The sequence below is a fragment of the Microtus oregoni genome, unplaced genomic scaffold (genome assembly GCF_018167655.1).
Source record: "Microtus oregoni isolate MIOR12 unplaced genomic scaffold, Mior012 000069F_ref0000032, whole genome shotgun sequence".
Lineage (NCBI taxonomy): Eukaryota > Metazoa > Chordata > Mammalia > Rodentia > Cricetidae > Microtus > Microtus oregoni.
In genome coordinates this window covers 4233653-4252235 of record NW_024543976.1, presented here as the reverse complement: position 1 = coordinate 4252235, position 18583 = coordinate 4233653, and the positions used below count along the sequence as shown (strand labels likewise).

Sequence of the window (18583 nt, the reverse complement as noted above, 5' to 3'; positions counted from 1 at the left end):
CTCTGCCCGGGGGCGGGACCCTTTTCGGCGTCCCACCCCTTCACCTGGGGCTCAGCTAGGCAGATGTTACAACTTTTTTGCCCTCTCTTATGCTGTGTCCCTTCCCAGACCCGCCCAGCCCGTGTCTCCCTCCCCTTCCCTTGTGGGGTCCTGCCCACCTCTCTGTGGGGAGCATTGCTTTGCGGGGACTCCGGGCGGGGTCAGAAGCTAAGCTGGGGGAAATTGGGGGTCGGGGAGGGAGGAGAAAGGGAAAGCAGAAGTGAGAGAAATTAAGAGGCGGGAGGGATCGAGGTAAAAAGGCAGCGAAGAGTCCCGGGATGGTGGAGAGCACTTTTGGGAAGCCGCCACTCCACGACTCGGGCTGGCCGGGCTGAGCTGGTGGAGAGGGAGCGAGGGCTGCGGGAGGCGGCTCGGCGCGAGCTTGACCTTCCCGGGACGCCCAGCTGTTCCACCGCGGACCCCAGAAGAGACCCCCGGGGGCTCTCACTGCAGTCAGGAGGGCGGACGAACAGGCGGGTGGGCAGTGCGCCCCTGGCGCGGGAGGCTCTGAGGCCCTGGGAGCCCCGCGTGCCTAGCTAGGCGTCACGATGCATGCCCTCTCTGGATTCTCCCTGGTCAGCCTGCTCAGCTTGGGCTACCTGTCCTGGGATTGGGCCAAGCCCGGCCTCGTGGCCGATGGGCCTGCGGAAGCCAGCGATCAACCTTCGGCAGCTCCACCGCAGCCTCCTCACATCATCTTCATCCTCACCGATGACCAAGGGTACCACGACGTGGGCTACCACGGCTCAGATATCGAGACCCCAACGCTGGACCGGCTGGCAGCTGAGGGTGTCAAGCTGGAGAACTATTACATCCAACCCATATGTACACCTTCTCGGAGCCAGCTCCTCACTGGCAGGTAGGCACGACTCAGACTCTCCGTACTGGGTGCCCAAATCCCCGACTAACCTGGCTGGTAGGTTGCAGACCCAGCGGAACAGCCCTGTGAACGTGTTATAGGCTAGCTTTGCGAGTGACATCCGTTATCGATAAGTCCCTTGCCTTCTTTGGGCCTTAGTTTCTCAACCCTCATATTCAATGCTTCTGATGGTGTTCGAGACCTACTCTGTAGAGTTCTAGGATAACTCATGTTCCACACGTGTGTTCCTTTCTTTATCAGAGGACTCTTTTACACTTATTTTGAATATTTAGTGTATTGACAGATGGGGAGTCAGTTAAAATGGAGTGAAGGGCAGTTTCTATCTTGAAAGGGTGAAAGGTAAATGAATTATGTGTAACTTTCCTATCTCTCAATAAATGACAGCCTCTGTCTTTGATCCTGGAAAGATTCTGGTCCCTTGTCATGGATGGCTCCGTTGGGAGAAGATGAAGGAATCATGAGATGCAGAGCCCTTAGCCTGAGGCTGTTTGATTGCTTCACTTTTCCAATTCTCCAAGTTTTTTAATAGAGACTCCTCCCCAGTGCTGAATCCTCTTACAATGAGCTGTTCCCTGATGGGACTGGAGATTACAAGAGCAAAAGAGCTGGGCAACAGGAGGGAGTTGTGGAAGGCAAACTCCCTTCACTTGGGAGAAAATCCTTGGACTGGGCTGAAGCTAATTCTCCATGGAAGGAATTAGCTTCATGGAAGGAAGCTTTGGGATCTACTGAGATCCCAGGACCAGAGCCCATCTCTCCCTGTTTCCTGGGTGGGACAATGAGTCGTGGAATCAGAGAGAGAGAGAGAGAGAGAGAGAGAGAGAGAGAGAGAGAGAGAGAGAGAGAAAGGCCAACTTAGTGTCTCTGCCCTTCAGGCTCTTACGAAAGAGAGGGTTGCGAGGTCAGATGCTGGGCTGGCGTCACAGAGCTGGAAATCAGCTGGCGGTGCTTTCCCTCTTTCCATCTGTGTCCCGAGTTTAGATCCAGGGACTGTGAAGAAGAGCAGGAAGAGGGAGAGGGGTAGGCGGTTTTGTTGCAGGTGTGGCTTGGTAGTGGGGTAGACCCTGGCACGGGACAATGACTAACCCCCTAAAGAGGGAGGATAATCTGCCATTGTGCTTCCCTCCCTGGAGCAACAGGACTTTGGGAAGCATCTGAATGGGAAGCCAGGCTCTTATTGGTGAAGTGAACAGAGCATCACAGGGCCAGCTGGTGTCTGCTCTTGTCTTGCAGATGCTTACTCCGTGGCTTCTGTAGCCAGTCCTGTTCGGTGGACCTGGAGAGACCCAAAGTTTCTCATGTTACTCCCTGACAAATGAACTTTGGCAAGGCTTAGCTGGCCCACCCACATTACAAACCAGTGCTTCAGGCACCCCGCCCTTATGCAGAAACGCTCAGCTGGGAGTCTGGGCCCCAGGACGCTTTTCCCGTCAAATCCAATCATTTCTCAGTTTGCCTGAGGCCTGAAGAAACTGTATCACACAGAGATTTTGAGCATGAGTTGGGTAGGCCTGATTTAAAACAGTTCTAGTTGCCAGTTGTCTGATTTTGGGTCACATATTGCACTGGTGTGTGTGGGGGATTCAGTTTCATTAATTGTAGGTTGGGGATTGTGATAATGTCCCATGTATATTTCACAAAAGAGGTGTAGGTTGGTGAGATGGCCCAGCAGGTACAAGTGCTTGCTGTGTAAGCCTGGTGACCTGAGTTTGATTCCTGGAGCCCACTGTGGAAGAAAGCTGACTCTGGAAAGTTGTCCTCTGACCTGACGAGTGCATGCCTTGGCATGAGTAGACCCCAACTCATGAACACACACACACACACAGTGAGGGGAGAATTAAATGAGTGTGTGGCACGCAAAGTCTTAAGAATGGTTTTAAGGAAAGACTGGTGTCAAATACCAAGTACTCAGGCTAACTCAGCTGCGTAGGGGTAAGGAAAGGTGTGGGAATTCTAACCGCCTTGTGACATTCCAGTTGGTTTATTGACTTGCAGCTTTTAAGACACCTTAAAGCAGATCACCCAGATCTCTAGCCACAGCAGCAGAAGATACAATGTAAACGAATAAGGGAAACCCAGGATTCTGCTACAAATTTACTGTGTCATCTGCCTGGGTGGCAAGCCTTGGACTCTCAGTAGGCACGTCTCATAATGCCTGAGAGTACCGTGCCTCTTAGGGATTTCCCATTCCAGCCAGCTCACTTACACGAGTAAACATCAACTGGTCCCACATGTGAGGAGCTGGGCAGGCGACTTTGCTTGAAAACACTGTTGCTCAGACCTTTTGGACTCATGTTCAAGTCTCAGCGCTGTCCCTGACTGCTGAGTGACCTTGAACAAAAAGCCCTTCCTTCCTCTGACTTTTGTTGTTGCTTTAAAAAAAAAAGATTTATTTATTTATTATGTATACAACATTCTGCCTCGATGTATGCCCGCTCGCCAGAGAAGGGCGCCAGATCTCAGTACAGATGGTTGTGAGCCACCATGTGGTTGCTGGGAATTGAACCCAGGACCTCTGGAAGAGCAGCCAGTGCTCTTAACCTCTGAGCCATCTCTCCAGCCCCTGTTATTGCTTTTTTAAATTATTTTTATTTTATGTGCATTGGTGTTCTGCCTGCATTGCATGTATATCTGTGTGAGTTACAGACAGTTGTGAGCTGCCATGTGGGTGCTGGGAATTGACTTTAGAAGAGCAGCCAGTGCTCTTAACTACTGAGCCATCTCTCTGGGCCCTGTTGTTACTTTTTTCTTTTTCTTTCTATTTTTTTTTTTTTTAGAAGATGAAAAACCTAGAAAAGGACTTAGTTCACTCTGGCTCCCATACCATCCGAATTCATTCATTCACGTGCTCAGCCAGCCAGCCATTCCTCAAGTAACTGAGTGAGCTTTACATATCACTGAGGTGCTAGGAATAGAAAGACAACCCTATTCTACATCATTGGGCCCAAAAGCATATACAGCTATAGTCCCAGGGCTGAGCAGAGAGCGAAGATGTGCACCAAATCCCTGGTGTGGGGGAGGAGGAGGACCCAGAAACAAAGTACTCGCTCTTTGAGTGAGTTGTAAGAAACTACTGAGGGAATAATACTGCCATGGGTTTTCAAGGAGTAGGGGTTTGCCTTGGAGAGCAGGACTTGGTGTATCCAGGCTCTGCTCTAAGTTTATAGCTTAGAGCTCAGGAATGGGGTCTGGAGCCTCTGCTGGGATACCCAGCCTACACTTCATAATAGTCATGTCAATCATCGAGCTTCAGTTTCTTTATTTGGGAGGTAGGAATAAAAATGTGTACTTCTTAGTTTGCAGTGAGGATTTGGTGAGCAGGATCCAAAGGGAGCGCAATGCTGAAACACATGGGCAAGAACCTGGTATTAGCTCCTAACTGTTGTCATTAGCGAGCCCGGCTCAACTCTCGAGGTGCTAACTTTTGGCTGTGTGGTCCTGGGTGGCAGCCTAACTGTTCTGAGCTGCAGTTAGTCCATCCCATCAATAACCTGGCATAGCTACTTCCACTTGTATGAGGATTTGACAGTATCTGATACCTTTGTTACTGTTCTTGCTGGGGCACCAGACCAAGAACCATCTCAGGGTTGGGAGCAGTGGTCTACATCTCACTTGTATTTCCCATGTATCCATTCTCTACCACCAGGTACCAGATCCACACAGGATTGCAACACTCCATCATCCGCCCACGGCAGCCCAACTGCCTGCCCCTGGACCAGGTAACACTGCCCCAGAAGCTGCAGGAAGCAGGATATTCCACCCACATGGTGGGCAAGTGGCATCTGGGCTTCTACAGGAAGGAGTGTTTGCCAACCCGCAGGGGCTTTGACACCTTCTTGGGCTCCCTCACAGGCAATGTGGACTACTACACCTATGACAACTGTGACGGCCCAGGGGTCTGTGGCTTCGACCTGCATGAAGGCGAGAGCGTGGCTTGGGGCCTCAGCGGCCAGTACTCCACCCTGCTCTACGCTCAGCGTGCCAGCCACATCCTTGCGAGCCACAGCCCTCAGAAACCCCTGTTCCTCTACGTGGCCTTCCAGGCAGTACACACACCCCTACAGTCACCTCGAGAGTACCTGTACCGCTATCGCACGATGGGCAATGTAGCGCGGCGCAAGTACGCGGCCATGGTGACCTGCATGGACGAGGCTGTTCGCAACATCACCTGGGCCCTCAAGCGCTATGGTTTCTATAACAACAGCGTCATTATCTTCTCCAGTGACAACGGTGGCCAGACTTTCTCAGGAGGTAGCAACTGGCCCCTTCGAGGACGCAAGGGTACTTACTGGGAAGGCGGTGTGAGGGGCCTGGGTTTCGTCCACAGCCCCCTGCTCAAGAAAAAGAGACGGACGAGTCGGGCCCTGGTGCATATCACAGACTGGTACCCAACACTGGTGGGTCTGGCGGGTGGTACTACCTCGGCAGCTGACGGACTGGATGGTTACGATGTGTGGCCAGCCATCAGTGAGGGCCGGGCCTCACCACGTACAGAGATCCTACACAACATCGACCCCCTCTACAACCATGCCCAGCATGGCTCCTTGGAAGGTGGATTTGGCATCTGGAATACAGCTGTGCAGGCTGCTATCCGGGTGGGAGAGTGGAAGCTCCTCACTGGAGACCCAGGCTATGGTGACTGGATCCCACCACAGACACTGGCCTCCTTCCCTGGCAGCTGGTGGAACCTAGAGCGGATGGCCAGCATCCGCCAGGCTGTGTGGCTCTTTAACATCAGTGCTGACCCTTATGAGCGAGAGGACCTGGCTGGCCAGCGCCCTGACATCGTCCGCACCCTGCTGGCTCGCCTTGCTGATTATAACCGGACTGCCATCCCTGTGCGTTACCCAGCTGCGAACCCTCGGGCCCACCCTGACTTTAATGGGGGTGCTTGGGGACCATGGGCCACGGATGAGGAAGAAGAGGAGGAGGAGGAGGAAGGCAGGGCTCGAAGTTTCTCCCGGGGTCGCCGCAAGAAGAAATGCAAGATTTGCAAGCTTCGATCTTTTTTCCGGAAACTCAATACCAGGCTGATGTCCCACCGGATCTGATGGCTGGGGGTAGCAGGGAATCTCAGCTCCTCCTAAGATACTGTCCCGTTGCTGCTTCTCAGGGAGAAGGTCAAGTCTCCTCTGCAGGCATGTGGAGGGAGGGCACAGAAAGGGCTAAATCATGTGGGGCTTGGGGGAGGGCACCAACCCGGCTGGGATGCCTGGGTCCCAGTCCTGCCTCTCTCCTGATGTGTTTGTTCTGTGACCTAAGGTTACCTATAGCAGCCTTCTGCCTCAGTCTCCTCACCTCTAAGATGAGCTCTGGTAACTTTATGGCTCCAGTGTATACATGTGACTGGGCTCATGGCAGAGTTCCTTGCTGATCTTGCCCCCTTCCGAATGACGTGAGTCCGTGACTTCTTTCCAGGTCTCTGTGGTGCTCTTGGACATCGGCTGGAGAATAGCCAGCTGCTCTGTTACATTATATTCTTTTTTTTTTTTTTTTGGATTTTTCGAGACATCGTTTCTCTGTGGCTTTGGAGCCTGTCCTGGAACTAGCACTGTAGACCAGGCTGGTCTCGAACTCACAGAGAGAGATCCGCCTGCCTCTGCCTCCTGAGTGCTGGGATTAAAGGCATGCGCCACCACCGCCCGGCCCCAGCTGCTCTGTTAAAGGACCCGATGAGGATGGAGAATTTAGGGTATGAGAATCTTTACATTCCCAGAGCCCCCAGATGTGGGAGCTAGTGGAACACCCTTTTTTTGTCCCCAGCGTCCAGGAGGACCCGGCTGGGTCCTGAGGAAACAGCTGTGAAAAGAGTCTTTGAACCAATCATCTCCTTTGGCCTTGGGCACGGTCCTTTACTCCAGGGCCTTGATTTCCCTACTTGCAAAGGGGTAGGGAGATGCTAGTCCTGGCTCGGCCTACCTCACAGTGCTGGAGAAAACTGACCACGCTAATGGTTGTGGAAGAGCCTGTGAACTTGATTAAAGTGCCTTTTCCCACAGGCAAGAGATGCTGGTCTCTGTGTGTGCGCGCATATGTGTCCTGGGGGCCTCGTGTGAGCTCTCTGTTAGCAAAGGGAACGGGAAGAAAGGTGGGAAGGGAGTCCTGCCATGGGTTCACTGTGTGGCTGCAGGCAAACCCATGACCCTCTCTGGGCCTCAGTGTTTCTCTGCGTACAGCGGATGATCCAGAAGTCTTTGCTTCTGGTTGTTCTGGGCACCACTGTGCACATTTGCATCTGGGGGACCCAGGCTCAGTAGTGGTGAGGAGGGGGTGGTGTTTGTAAAGCCTGCTTGCTGCATAACAGCGCTCCATCCGCACACTGCGTTCTGCATATCTCCCTTCAGGTTCCAGTCGGCGCAGTGTGTGTAGGCGAAGGCCCTGCTGTGAATTTTGAAAATAGTTATTTTTGTCACTGGCAAAGGAGGCCTGTTAGGACTCGTCAGCTTGTGGATGAGCGGGATGGGTGGGGTGGGGTGGGTGCAGTGCCGTGGGGGTTTGGGTGGCTGGTTGCAGGACTGCATCACCCCGGCAGCGACTGAATTCTGCATGAGAGCCTGGCCTGGGCTGCAGGGAGGAGGTGACCATTGCATTCTAGGTGCCTCCTTCCAGCCCTGTACTTTTTTGCCTTCCTCAAGCGTTATTTTTAATGACGTGTAGATGTGTGTGTTTGTGTGTGGGTATGTGCGTGTGAGCAAAGTGCCTACAGAGGCTAGAGGCCTCAGATTCTCCTAGAGACGGAGTTGCGGAAGGTGGGAATTGTCCGACACAGGTACTGGAAGCGACTTCCGCCCCCAGAAAAGCAACGTGTGCCCTTCACTGCTGAGCCATCTTTCCAGCCCAGCCCTGTTCTTTTTGCCTTTTCTCATCTCTCCCCACCTGTTTGTTTTCCCTTCCTTGGTAATGTTAATGCCCAGATGGTAGACAGGGCCCGGGACTGGCAGAGGTCTCTGGGCTCCTATGGCTATGGCATTTTTGCCTGCTCAGGAGCTCTGAAGAAGATGCTTACTAAGGTGGTGTCCTAGCCTAGTGTGTCCAAGAAGGGCTATTCATAGTCTGCCCACTGCCCAGGACATTTCAGGCCTGCTGTTCTAGCTATGCCTGCTGGCTTGTCACACTGGCACCCAGCCTAGGCGTCGCTGTAAATCCAGGATTTAGGAAACTATACGGATGCTTCTTTGAGGACTACTCAAGGGTATCTGACAGGGATTTCCAATGTCCAGCCCCATCGTCTATTTCCCTTCTGCGGACCCCTTTGAGGCCACAATAGCAGGACCATACATGGCTCCTAAGCTCTGTTCCCTGTAGACAACCTGGCCCCAAAACATAAGGAATAATTGGTGCTCAGACTGGTGTCGATTTCTGAAGTCTTGAAGAGCAGGCTTGACTCAAGCCCTCCTCTGCTCAGCCTTATGCTCAATGTAGAACTCAACAAACTCTGGGTTCTCCTCAACCCAGATGCTGCATAGCCCAGGAGCCACTCGAGCTTCAGTCTGCAACCCGGTCCCCAGGAACTAGCGCCTGAGAGGCTCGGCATAGCAGTCAGTGTGCCCGCTACTTGTTCTCAATATGGTCCAGGCCCCCTCAGTGAGCACACCTGAATCTGTACTATGTCAGTTCCCAGTTGACTACTGTCTTAGACTTACTATTGCTGTGGTGAACACCATGACCAAAAGCCAAACGGGGGCTTTTGAAAAAGAGTGTATTTTTCACTCACAGTTTCTTATAATAGTTCTTCATCATTAATTCAAGCAGCAATTTAAGCAGGGCAGCAACCTGGGGGCCAAAGCTGATGCAGAGGCCATTGGAGAGGGGTGCTGCTTACTGGCTTGCTCCTTGTGGCTTATTTGACCTGTTTTCTTATAGAACCCATGACTGCCAACCCAGGAATGATGGCACTACCCACAATGGCCTAAGCCCTCCCCCATCAATCACTAATGAGAAAATGCCCTACAGCCTGGTCTCATGGAGGTGTTTTCTCAATTGAGGTTCCCTCCTTTCAAATAACTTTAGTTTGTGTCAAGTTGACTTAAAACTAGCTAACACAGCACCTCTAGGTTTTTGTTTGTGTCACCCAAGCCCCCCTGAAGAGGACAGAGTGGAGAGGCACCCAGAGGCAGTCCCTAGGTCAGGTCTCTTCTGGGGCCTCTGTTTCCTCCTGGGCTGGATTAGATGGAGCAGACCCATTAGCTGGAGGAGGGAGGTTTAGGTGGAAGCCTGTATTAGCTGCATCCTAGTTATGGAGTCCTTGCCTCTAGCAACCAGCTCCTCAGAAGCCAGGAAGAGACTCACACCTACCTGCTGGGGCCAGGGCGGTATCTCCTCTTCTTCTAGGCCCTTCTGACTTCTCTGGAGCACAGGCTAGAATCTTGACAAATGCCAGGAAGGGGCAGCGCTCAGGGAACCTGAAACCAGGCTATTGCCCTGACTGCCGTTAACTTGTGCACCCATGAGAAGGCTGCCTCTATTGTCTGTACCTTGGTTCCCAGCTCTAAGGGACATGTGGACCCTAACGGTCTACTCAGCTCTATATGGGACCTAATCACGCAAGCCCGGAGTGGTGTGGTCACACAGACCTGGATTTGATTCCTGGGTGTGCAGTAAGTAGTTTCATGGCTCTGCAGGATGGGACCGCTCTACCTGGATTTACCACTTCGCTGCAAGCTCCAAACAGTGTCATGGAAAAATGCTTAGGACAGGGCCTGGCTCTGATGTAGGAGTAACTGCTTCGTGTCTTTGGGGTCCAAGAATGAGTGTTTTGTCCCTGACCTTTCCAGGGGAAATGAGACCTCTGGGAAAGCTCTGTTTCCAGCTGTCCTGGCATAGGAATGGAACCTCCAGCTGTGGGCTGTGCATCGCTATTCACCTCACGGGGCATGGGACACCTCAGGGAACCCGGCTGCCTCCTTCCCCTTCTCTCTCAGGCCTGGCATTACTGCCCTAACTCGGTCGCTCTCTACCAGACCCTCACAGCATCCCTTCTCTCCTGGCCCACTTTCTACTGAGCCTGCCCCCCACTTTTTGCTGCCCTTAGTGGGACAGGCCCCATGGGGATCCTTCAGATGGCACGCTTTCTGTGGTGCGTGCTCAGGCCCTGCAAGACCCCGTGACATTTAGCATATGCATGAGAAACACACGGAGGAGCTGTCACAGTGTCATCAGGGCTGTAAACCTCCCTCCCATCATTCCCCCGTCTCCTGGAACTCAGCCCAGCCTCCTCTGTCCCTCCCATTGACACAAGGCACTGTCTGTGTACACGGCCAATCTCTCTATGGCATTGTCGTGCTGGCTCAGCAAACTTCAGGGTTCCCACACCTGGCCACCAGCCCACGGCACACAGGCCTGTGCTTGAGTACTGCACACGTGTTGAAGATGGGGTGCACGTGCTAGACTGTTATGCCTACTGTGGCCCTGGGGAGTGAGAAGTCTGGCAGAACCAGTCCCCCCACCCCGATGCCATCATCAGCTTAGTCTCATTGCCACGCAGGCATGGCTGACTCCCTGATGCCCGTTGCCACTAGGCACAAATGCCAGCTTTGTGGGCACAGAGAGGAGGAGAATGAGTGGTCGCGCCTCCTCAGCAGAGAGGCAGTTGCGCTCGGTATGCAGGTGTCCAGCAAAGCCAGCGCCTGCAGCCCTGACCTAGTCTCTAGAAGGCCCCAAGAGGTAGGTACACATGCAGGTGTAAGACAGACCTCCATGGCCAGCTTCTCCTGTTCAGCTAGTTTGCCACCATCAGGTGGGCCTAAGGTCCTGGGACCTGCCTCTCCCCTAGCTCTGCATGCATAGGAGAGAAAGGTATCAGTGAGAGAGAAGAGGTAGGGAAGGGAGGGTGCTAGGACGGAAGACATGAGGGAGAAAGGGAGGAAAGGGAGCCCGAAGTCGAAGAACAAAGAGACATGGTGACCACAGTGGTGTTAGGACCCGTGGTCCCTGTCAGAGGCAGGCAGGTATCAGGCTGGCCATGCTTCACATGCTCCCTGAGTCCCTGGGGTTTTTCTAAACGCTCTGCTGGCCTCTGACCCAACCTCTGCATTTCATCTGTGGGGAGTGACAGGAGCAATGAGCAGGCCAGCACTGGTCCGAGAGGATGGCCACCTCTGTTCACAGGGATGCATTTCCATGGTTACAGCCTTAGCAATTCCCTTTAGTGTTTTACTGGGTTTAAAGCAGCTGCCATGCCCTTGGGCCCTGATAAGTGAGGGTCCCAGTGGCCTCAGTTTTTTTTTTAGTTCTTGATGCTTGTTTTGCAGGCATTACTGCAAATAAGGCCAGCACCAGGCAATGTCTAACACGAGCTAACCCCCAGCGATGTTTTGGTGAACAGTGTCCCAAAGTGCTTCCATGGTTGAGTGAGGATTTCAAGGAGAAAGGATTTCTAGTTCCTTCTGTAACAGCCGCTGTGCTCACCTCATTTGAACCACAAAATAGCCTTACAGGTGAGGGACATTGTTTACCCAGTTTTGCACTTGAAGAAATTCAGGGAACCTTAAAAATCACAGCAGTGGCTGGGTGGTCCCAGTGGTTCTCCCGAGAACAGGCTAGAGCAGCCCTTGGGTCAAGACTCCTTTGGGGAGGGGGTCAATCAACCCTTACACAGGAATTGTCTAAGACCATTGGAAACCACAGCGATTTACATTACAGTTCCTAACAGTAGCGAAATTACAGTTAGGAAGTAGCAATGAAAATAATTTTATGGTTGGGGGTCAGCACAGCACGAGGAACTGTATTAAAGGGTTGCAGCCTTAGGAAGGCTGAGACCCACTGGGCTAGAGGATCGGAGGCAGAAGGATGGCAATACAGCTCCACCCCACCTCTGCCTTTGTCCCGTGCCTCTAGCCCTGGCCACGGTGTTCCGTGCCTGCTTGCTACCCACCAGCTGTGCGGCCCTGCGAGCACAGGCCTCTCTGCTCTGCCTCCGAATTGCCACGTTGGCGGCAGAAGCGGGAAGCGTATTGTGAGCAGAAACAAAACGGAGTGGTTTTTCCTTTTCTGAAGGTGGTAATGGTGCAATTAGTGGATAAGCCATTACCCCCTCCTCCCTGGCTTGCCTCCCTCCTTCCTCTCCACCTCCCCTTTTTTTTCTCTTTCCTGAAAAAAGTGGCTGAATTGAAGAGCTCTCCCTCAATCTTCCACTGACTCTCAGGAAGAGGGATAGCCCCCCCCCCCCATGTCTCCAAGGTCCTCTACCCTCAGTTGGGTCAGGCACTTGTTGGTGTTGGAGAATAATTAAACGTACCACTATATCTACAAGTGAGGCAAGTAATACAGTAGTTTATGGATTCTGAGGGGCAAGTTGGAAACGGAGAGAATTTGCATTTCTCTGCCCTTGTGCCCTTGTTCACTGGGGACAATGCTGACCTGAGACCCCTGCACAGCCACCTGTGAGAGAGACCGAGGCACCTTTTCTTTTTCTGGATGGAGGGGTGGGGTGTTAAAGATCCAGCTGCATTATGGGAGTAGCCATGGACTCACTTTAAAACTTCCATTTTTGCTTTCTACAAACTGAAACCCATTCAGGTTTGTCTACTTCCCAGAGCCCAGTTAGAGCCTAGGCCGTTCCATCTTTAGGGGGGTCTTCTGCAAGGATGACTTCCTATTTTCTAGAAAATGATATGGGGGTTCAGAGAGCTTCCTCAGAGACTTGCGTGCCAGGGTCACACAGCTAGTAAGTGGCAGAGCTGGGACTTGAACTCAGATCCCTGGTCTTAACCGCCGTGCCTTGGGGTGTGATTTGGGGCTGCAGGTGTGAAGAGGTGAGGCCATCGGGGAAGATGACTAGAGTGTGGGAAAGAAGGCACCAGGGCAGGATACACCCATGCCGCTGACCCAGCCCTAGGTGAGCCAGGCCACGCTCGCCTCCTTCCAGTCACCTCTCTCCAATCCTACCTTGACGGGAAGCACAAGCAGAAACTGGGACAGTAGCCCCAGGAGACCAAGTCTGCACGGTCCCTCTAGGGGTATGGGTGGGGAGAGCTGGCAGAAGAGGTATTGGGAGGGTGACAGCTAGGGGTGAGAAAGCAGCCAGAACCATTCCCTCAGAGTCCTGGGTCTGCTCCCTACTTCTCCCCCAAGCTCGAGTGACAGTGTGATACACACAGTGGCTAAAAAGCAGGGAGGGCAGGCACAAAATAGGGACAGAGGCAGAGGCTAAGTCAACCAGACCAGTTCTCAGAGGGAGCAGAGAAACTGCAGAGACTACAAGGGGGAAGGGAAGGAGAGAGAGATGAATTAGCCATCATTCCCCTGTAAACCTTAGAACCCAGCTGTTTCCAGGGCAACGGGGCAATACCTGTCTCTCTAGAGGAGATGAAGTTGCCAGGGTAACTACATCCTGTCTTTCTCAAGGACCATCCCAGAATGTGGCACCCACTAGCCGTTACCATAGCAACTGCCTCTTTGCCCCACTTAATCCCATCCCGTCTGTTAGAAGGGCCCTATAGTTGGAGGTGGGGGAGGTAGGAAGAGAGAAGATCACTTGTGAACTAAGTTTGTTCTCTTTCCCTTCTCCATCCCCCTCAGCACATCACCCTGGGAAAACAGGGTTCACTTACTCCTGGGTCCTCACAGTCCTGCAGTATGGTGTATACGGGGGGGGGGGGGGGGGGCCGGGCAACCCAGGAGCAGGTTTTGAAGTGGAAGGCAGGCAGGTGTTGGGGAGGCAGTTACCGGGGCAACGGGAACAGGGCGTTTCGGAGGTGGTTGCCATGGGGACCTGGATGCTGACGAAGGCTCGCGAGGCTGTGAGCAGCCACAGTGCCCTGCTCAGAAGCCCCAAGCTCGTCAGTCAAGCCGCTTCTCCATTTGCACTCAGGAGCACGGGCAGGCGAGTGGCCCCTAGTTCTGGGAGCAGAGCAGCAGCGTCCCAGTCCTAGTTCCCAGCCTGAAGCCTCACTTGCCTGCCCAGTGCCAGTATGGCCACCATCACCTGCACCCGATTCACAGAAGAGTACCAGCTCTTTGAGGAACTAGGAAAGTGAGTCACACCTCAGGGAGTCTTGGAGGGCATGGGGGATCAGCCTCTCGGGCAGGGGGCGTGTGCCTATGTGGCTAGAGTTCTCCCGTGCTTGCAGAGGAAGGTGTGCTGCATGATTTGGGGGCACCGTGTGTGCACAGGGTGTCCAGTCAGGCGTTGACACATTTATGTGTCCATCCAGCCTGGGTGTGTGTGTGTGTGTGTGTGTGTGTGCCAAAAGGCTAACAGATTGATGGTATATGCAACTACGTATGTAAGAGCACATGACCTGGGTACACAAAGATTCTTAGAAACTTGGCATTTTAAAGGGATTTTCCCACTTGGCGGTGTCCAAGCTGCGATCTTTTCTGTTGTTGAACTTAGATACCTGCATCAGCAGAGAGTTCATCAGCTCCCACCTGGAGACCCTGACTGTAGACACGGTGCCAAGTGGCACATCCCCTTTCCCTTTCCCAGTCCCCTACCAGGAGCAAGGGCTTTGGTATGGAAGGGGTTAACGTGAAAGCAATTGAGGTGTTGGGAGGAGGGGAGGAACAAGTGGCAAGCTGGGGGGGGGGGATGCCACTGTGGCAGCGCTGTGTACAGAAAACAGTAGGCAAAGTTACCCCTCCTGTCGTCCCTCTGATGTTGAGAGAAGGGTAGGAAGCAGAAAAGAGCAAGGTTTCCGAGGGTAGATCAGCAGGCTACAGATATAAGGGAAGGTTTCTAGATGTTCCCAGATGGGCTTGTGGGGGTCCTGGGAATGGACGGATCAGGAGTTGGGGAGCAGTTTGGCAGAGTGCCCTATGGACACAGAAGTCTCCCTACCAGCCCTGTTTGGGTCCTGCTGTAGCAGCAGGAACATGAGACGAGGGGCCCGGTGAACAGATGTGTGCCAGTGTGAGATCTGGAGGTACATGTACCAGTGAACATCTTTGGGGAGAGGCTATATATGACTTCCATGGGAAGCAGATGGAGTTGTATAAGAACTGACAGTGGGTGCAGTGTGTGAACTGAAAAGACACACAAATACTGGTGCAAGTAAACCACGAAGAGACGTGCAAGTGTGTTGCTTGTGTGGAAAGTCTAAAAAATGTCAGTGTGCCCTGCAAGAGTGCATGTGCATAATTATGCAAGGGATGCTCTCAATTAGGTTGCAGCAGAGGTACAGACATGCATCTGCGTGCAGATGTGCGGCAGGACAAAACTGTGTGCCTATCAGTGAACATGAGTGTGCATGAGATGTGTGCATGAGTGTGCATGAGATGAGAAGTGTGGACAGAATGTTCTTGAGTGTGCATGTATCTTGAGGAATATATACAGAAAGTGTGTGTGTGTGTGTGTGTGTGTGTGTGTGTGTGCGTGCGCACACATGTGCCTGTGTGAGGCCTGGGCTCGTGTGGGTGTGTGGGTGCTATGGGCATGTGTGAGCTTATGCTAGTGTCTGCATATGTGTGGGAGGCAGAGCTACGGCTGTGGATAAGCATAGCCTCTGAAGACACACACACACGCACACACTCACTCAACTATCTAGAGACCTACACATACCCTAGCTCCCTTGTGCAAATGTGTGTTCTTGCTTGTCTCCAGACTTCCTGCTGTTCTGTGTGTCTTTGTGTTGGAGATGGGGGCAGGAATATACTTTTTAAGGCTGCTCTGGAGGACTGTCTCTTAACTTTATCTGGGACCCCTTTCCAGAGCGTGTCTGGTGTTTACCTGGAACTCAGGGCTTCCTGAATAGATGGGAGCTACCTTTCCGGAGTCCCTGAAGCTGGTTCTGTCAGGACTGCGTCACAGAACACAGTGAAATGGAGTTGCGTTGTGATTCCTCCAGGGAACAGAGCCACACCAAAGTGCTCTTTTGCCCTGAGAAGAGATGGGGGATCATTAGCACTGGGCTCATTCGCCTGACTTGGCTTTCTCAGCCCCTCTGCCTGCCTGGATGTGAACAGATTCTAGGGTAGGGGCAGAATTTTAAGGGATAAGGAACAGTGGTATGGCCATGGCAGGAAAACCAAGGGTGGCAGGGATGTCCAGGCCTTGTCCAATCATTTTTAGACATCTTCCTTCCAGAACTATTGGTGCTCTTCACCTTTTTTAGGTCATTTATTCCTCCAGGAATCCAATGGAAGTCTAAATAGACACTCCCCAGAAAAAACGCACAAACCTTCACAATGTTGCATGCAGTGTCGGAGCTTGTGGGCCCTCAGGGGACCGTGCAGAAACCTGAGCTTGAGGGTGCTTGTACGAAGGAGAAGGGGCTGTGGTGGGTCTGTTTTGTGGCTTGGGTATCTCTGTGACCAGGGCCAGAGCACCCTGTGGAGGATGAGTTGGATGGCTTTTGCTCTGCACCTTAGCCTTAGTCTGAACTAACGCAGGGGTGTTCAGGGAGGGGCTGCCCCATATGACCCTCAGCCCTGTGACGTTGGGTGGACTGCCATTCCTTCTGGCCTGTACATTGTGAGGATTAGATTGATGGTGTGTGGAGACACAGTCTCAAGCCTGACACACGATGGGCCTCTGGGGGGCGTTGTTGCAGGGGTGGATGTTACCCTTAAGAACTGGGCAGGCCTAAAGGAGGAACAGAGCCTGCTCCATGTTTATCTTTTGTGTAGAGGGGCTCTTGTTTAGGAAGATGTTGCTCAAGGTCTCCTTGGGCTTTTCTTATGGGGCAGAAACGATGAAGAAGTCTGCTTGAAGAGTTCACCGTTCGGTTGATGATCCTGCATCTTCTAGCTAGGATACTGGGTGGCTACCCAGATTCTGAGCCTCCACCCAGAACTCTGCCCACATAACTATCCAGTCACCTTGCTCAGCTGGGCCTGAAAGAGACTTTGGTTGACCTCTGTCAGGGCTCCGGGTTGCCACAGCCTTGAAGAGGGCTAGCACATCTCGAAGACTTACTGGCATTCTGCCCAGCGAAGACTGGCTTGTCACCAGCTGCCTTTGAGGAGGAGCCTAGGGTGCAAGCAGAGATTTCCTCTCCTGCCTGGATGTAGGCCTGAGTCGGGGTTTCTGAAAGTTCTTTATGCTATCAGACTGATGATCCCCTCCATGCCTTGTCACTGAAGCATATGCATTCAGATAAGCTAAGACGTTGATTCTGGGTCCCCTAACGGGTTAGGGTGGGGGGGGCTGTTTCTAGGGACCCAGAGATGGGCTCACTCCCCTCTCCCACCCTGGGATGAAAGAAAGGGAAGTACTTGCTTTGAGTAGACTGAGGTGCTAGCTGCAGGGCCAGGGTGGGCCAGGGTAGCCCTCAGTATTCCCTTCCATTCCCTCAGCCTTCTCTGATGTCCAGAGCTGATAGAAAAGCAGGAAGGGTGCTAGTGGTGGTGGTAGTGGTGGGAGGTGGGGTGGAGAGGGACAAGGGAAATTCTAATGAGCTCAGGCAGGACCGTGGTAGGAAGCTTCTAGCCATTGCCTCCATCTGCCCAACCTGTACAGGTTAGCGAAGCAGAGCCTTGCTCCGCAGGCCTACGATTGCTGCTCTGGACAGGAGAAGCCCCAGGAGGAGATTTTACTTAAGAGAGAGAGAGAGAGAAAGAGAGAGAGAGAGAGAGAGAGAGAGAGAGAGAGAGGAGGGAGGAGAGAGCAGCATTCAGCCCACTCTTTTCTCTCTAGAAACAGGGATCTGAAGTTGACTCAGGCGGTGCAGGGTAGGGGAGGCTGGTGGGAGTGTGGGTGGCCACAAGGTTGACAGGGACTTGGGGGCTGGTCCCTGAGCCCAAACTCCTTCCTCCATAGCTTTTCATCCTGTACCACACTGGGGCGGGCTGATCCGTGGGTGGTGGCCTGGCTTCAAGGCAGCTCCCCTTACCGGGCTTTCTAGGTGCTGGATCCTCAAGGCCTCTTTGGGACGCAAGTTCCAATGCTCTGTAGCACGTGTGCGGCCATTCGTCCTTTCCCTGCAGCGCTGGAAGGAGAGTGGACGGTGTCATGTGAGAGGACACTAAGGCACCAGGGCCGCACTTAGAGTCAGGGTTATTCTACTCCTGAGTCCTCCCACCAGCAGCACTGGGGCTCCTGGTGCCTTTCCATCCATTAGCTTGTGCCTGAAGGAAGTGGGCAGAACCTACACATCCATTTTACAGATGAGCAGACTTGAGCTAAAGGAGGTGGCAGGAGAGCTCAAGGGCCTGGTCCCTGGAGGTTTCTGAGCAAGGCCCCATCTGGGGCTGTATCTGTGAAGAGCTTTCCTCTTGCCCATGAGCCGGGGAAAGGGGCAGTGGTCTTGGTGGTGGTGAGGGGGGTAAGGATGAGCTGGTGTTCATTTTCTGGCCACGATTCAGCCCGGAGTTTACTGGGGTACCTGAGGTGACTCACTCGTTCTTTGTGTGCTTCCGCTTTACTGTCAATAAAATGGGGGTCCTCTCTCCAGAGATGTCTGCAGTGCTGCCCTCTGTGACCTCCCTCGGTGGTGGAAATTGGCGGATCCTGTGCTCCCATCATGGGCGGGCTGTGGAGACTGTCCATGCATATACAGATGGAGACACCTCATGGAGGGTGGTGTTTGGTCCCAGGCTACAGGAGGCTACAGTGAGAGGGACCGGAGGCCAAAGGATGGGAAATGGGGAGGCAGGGCCTGGATGGCAGGGAGAGGCACAAGGACAGGGGAAGGGACAGCCTTTCCTGGCTTCTCTGCAACATCAGAGCAGCAAGCAGGCACATGTTCTGGTGCATGCCGCAGCCCTCCACCCCCACACAGGCGC

The 18583-nt window shown here is 53.2% G+C and overlaps 2 protein-coding genes across 6 annotated transcripts in view; both read left to right on the top strand.

Moving 5' to 3' along the window:
• Positions 1–587: 587 nt before the first annotated feature.
• Positions 588–6050, top strand: Arsi (arylsulfatase family member I). The gene is made up of 2 exons (XM_041641460.1): positions 588–898; positions 4566–6050. The coding sequence occupies exons 1-2, from the start codon at positions 588–590 to the stop codon at positions 5968–5970; spliced, it is 1716 nt and encodes a 571-aa protein (XP_041497394.1). The 3' UTR covers positions 5971–6050.
• Positions 6051–13554: 7504 nt separating this feature from the next.
• The window catches only part of Camk2a (calcium/calmodulin dependent protein kinase II alpha), a 63536-nt gene continuing 58507 nt past the window's right edge, over positions 13555–18583 (top strand). The window contains exon 1 of one of the 5 annotated variants that reach the window (XM_041641372.1): positions 13555–13892. In XM_041641372.1, the coding sequence (XP_041497306.1) occupies positions 13831–13892 (62 nt within the window). In that variant the 5' untranslated portion in view covers positions 13555–13830. The remainder of the gene's footprint in view (positions 13893–18583) is intronic. The other 4 variants (XM_041641373.1, XM_041641376.1, XM_041641374.1 and 1 more) reach the window with 4 other exon arrangements.

What these genes read in the sequence shown, in the direction of transcription:
- Arsi (XM_041641460.1), top strand. Translation starts at nt 588, where the DNA reads ATGCATGCCCTCTCTGGATTCTCCCTGGTCAGCCTGCTCAGCTTGGGC. An exon ending in AGCCAGCTCCTCACTGGCAG is followed by an intron (nt 899 to 4,565) that starts GTAGGCACGACT and finishes CTCTACCACCAG; the next exon opens with GTACCAGATCCACACAGGAT.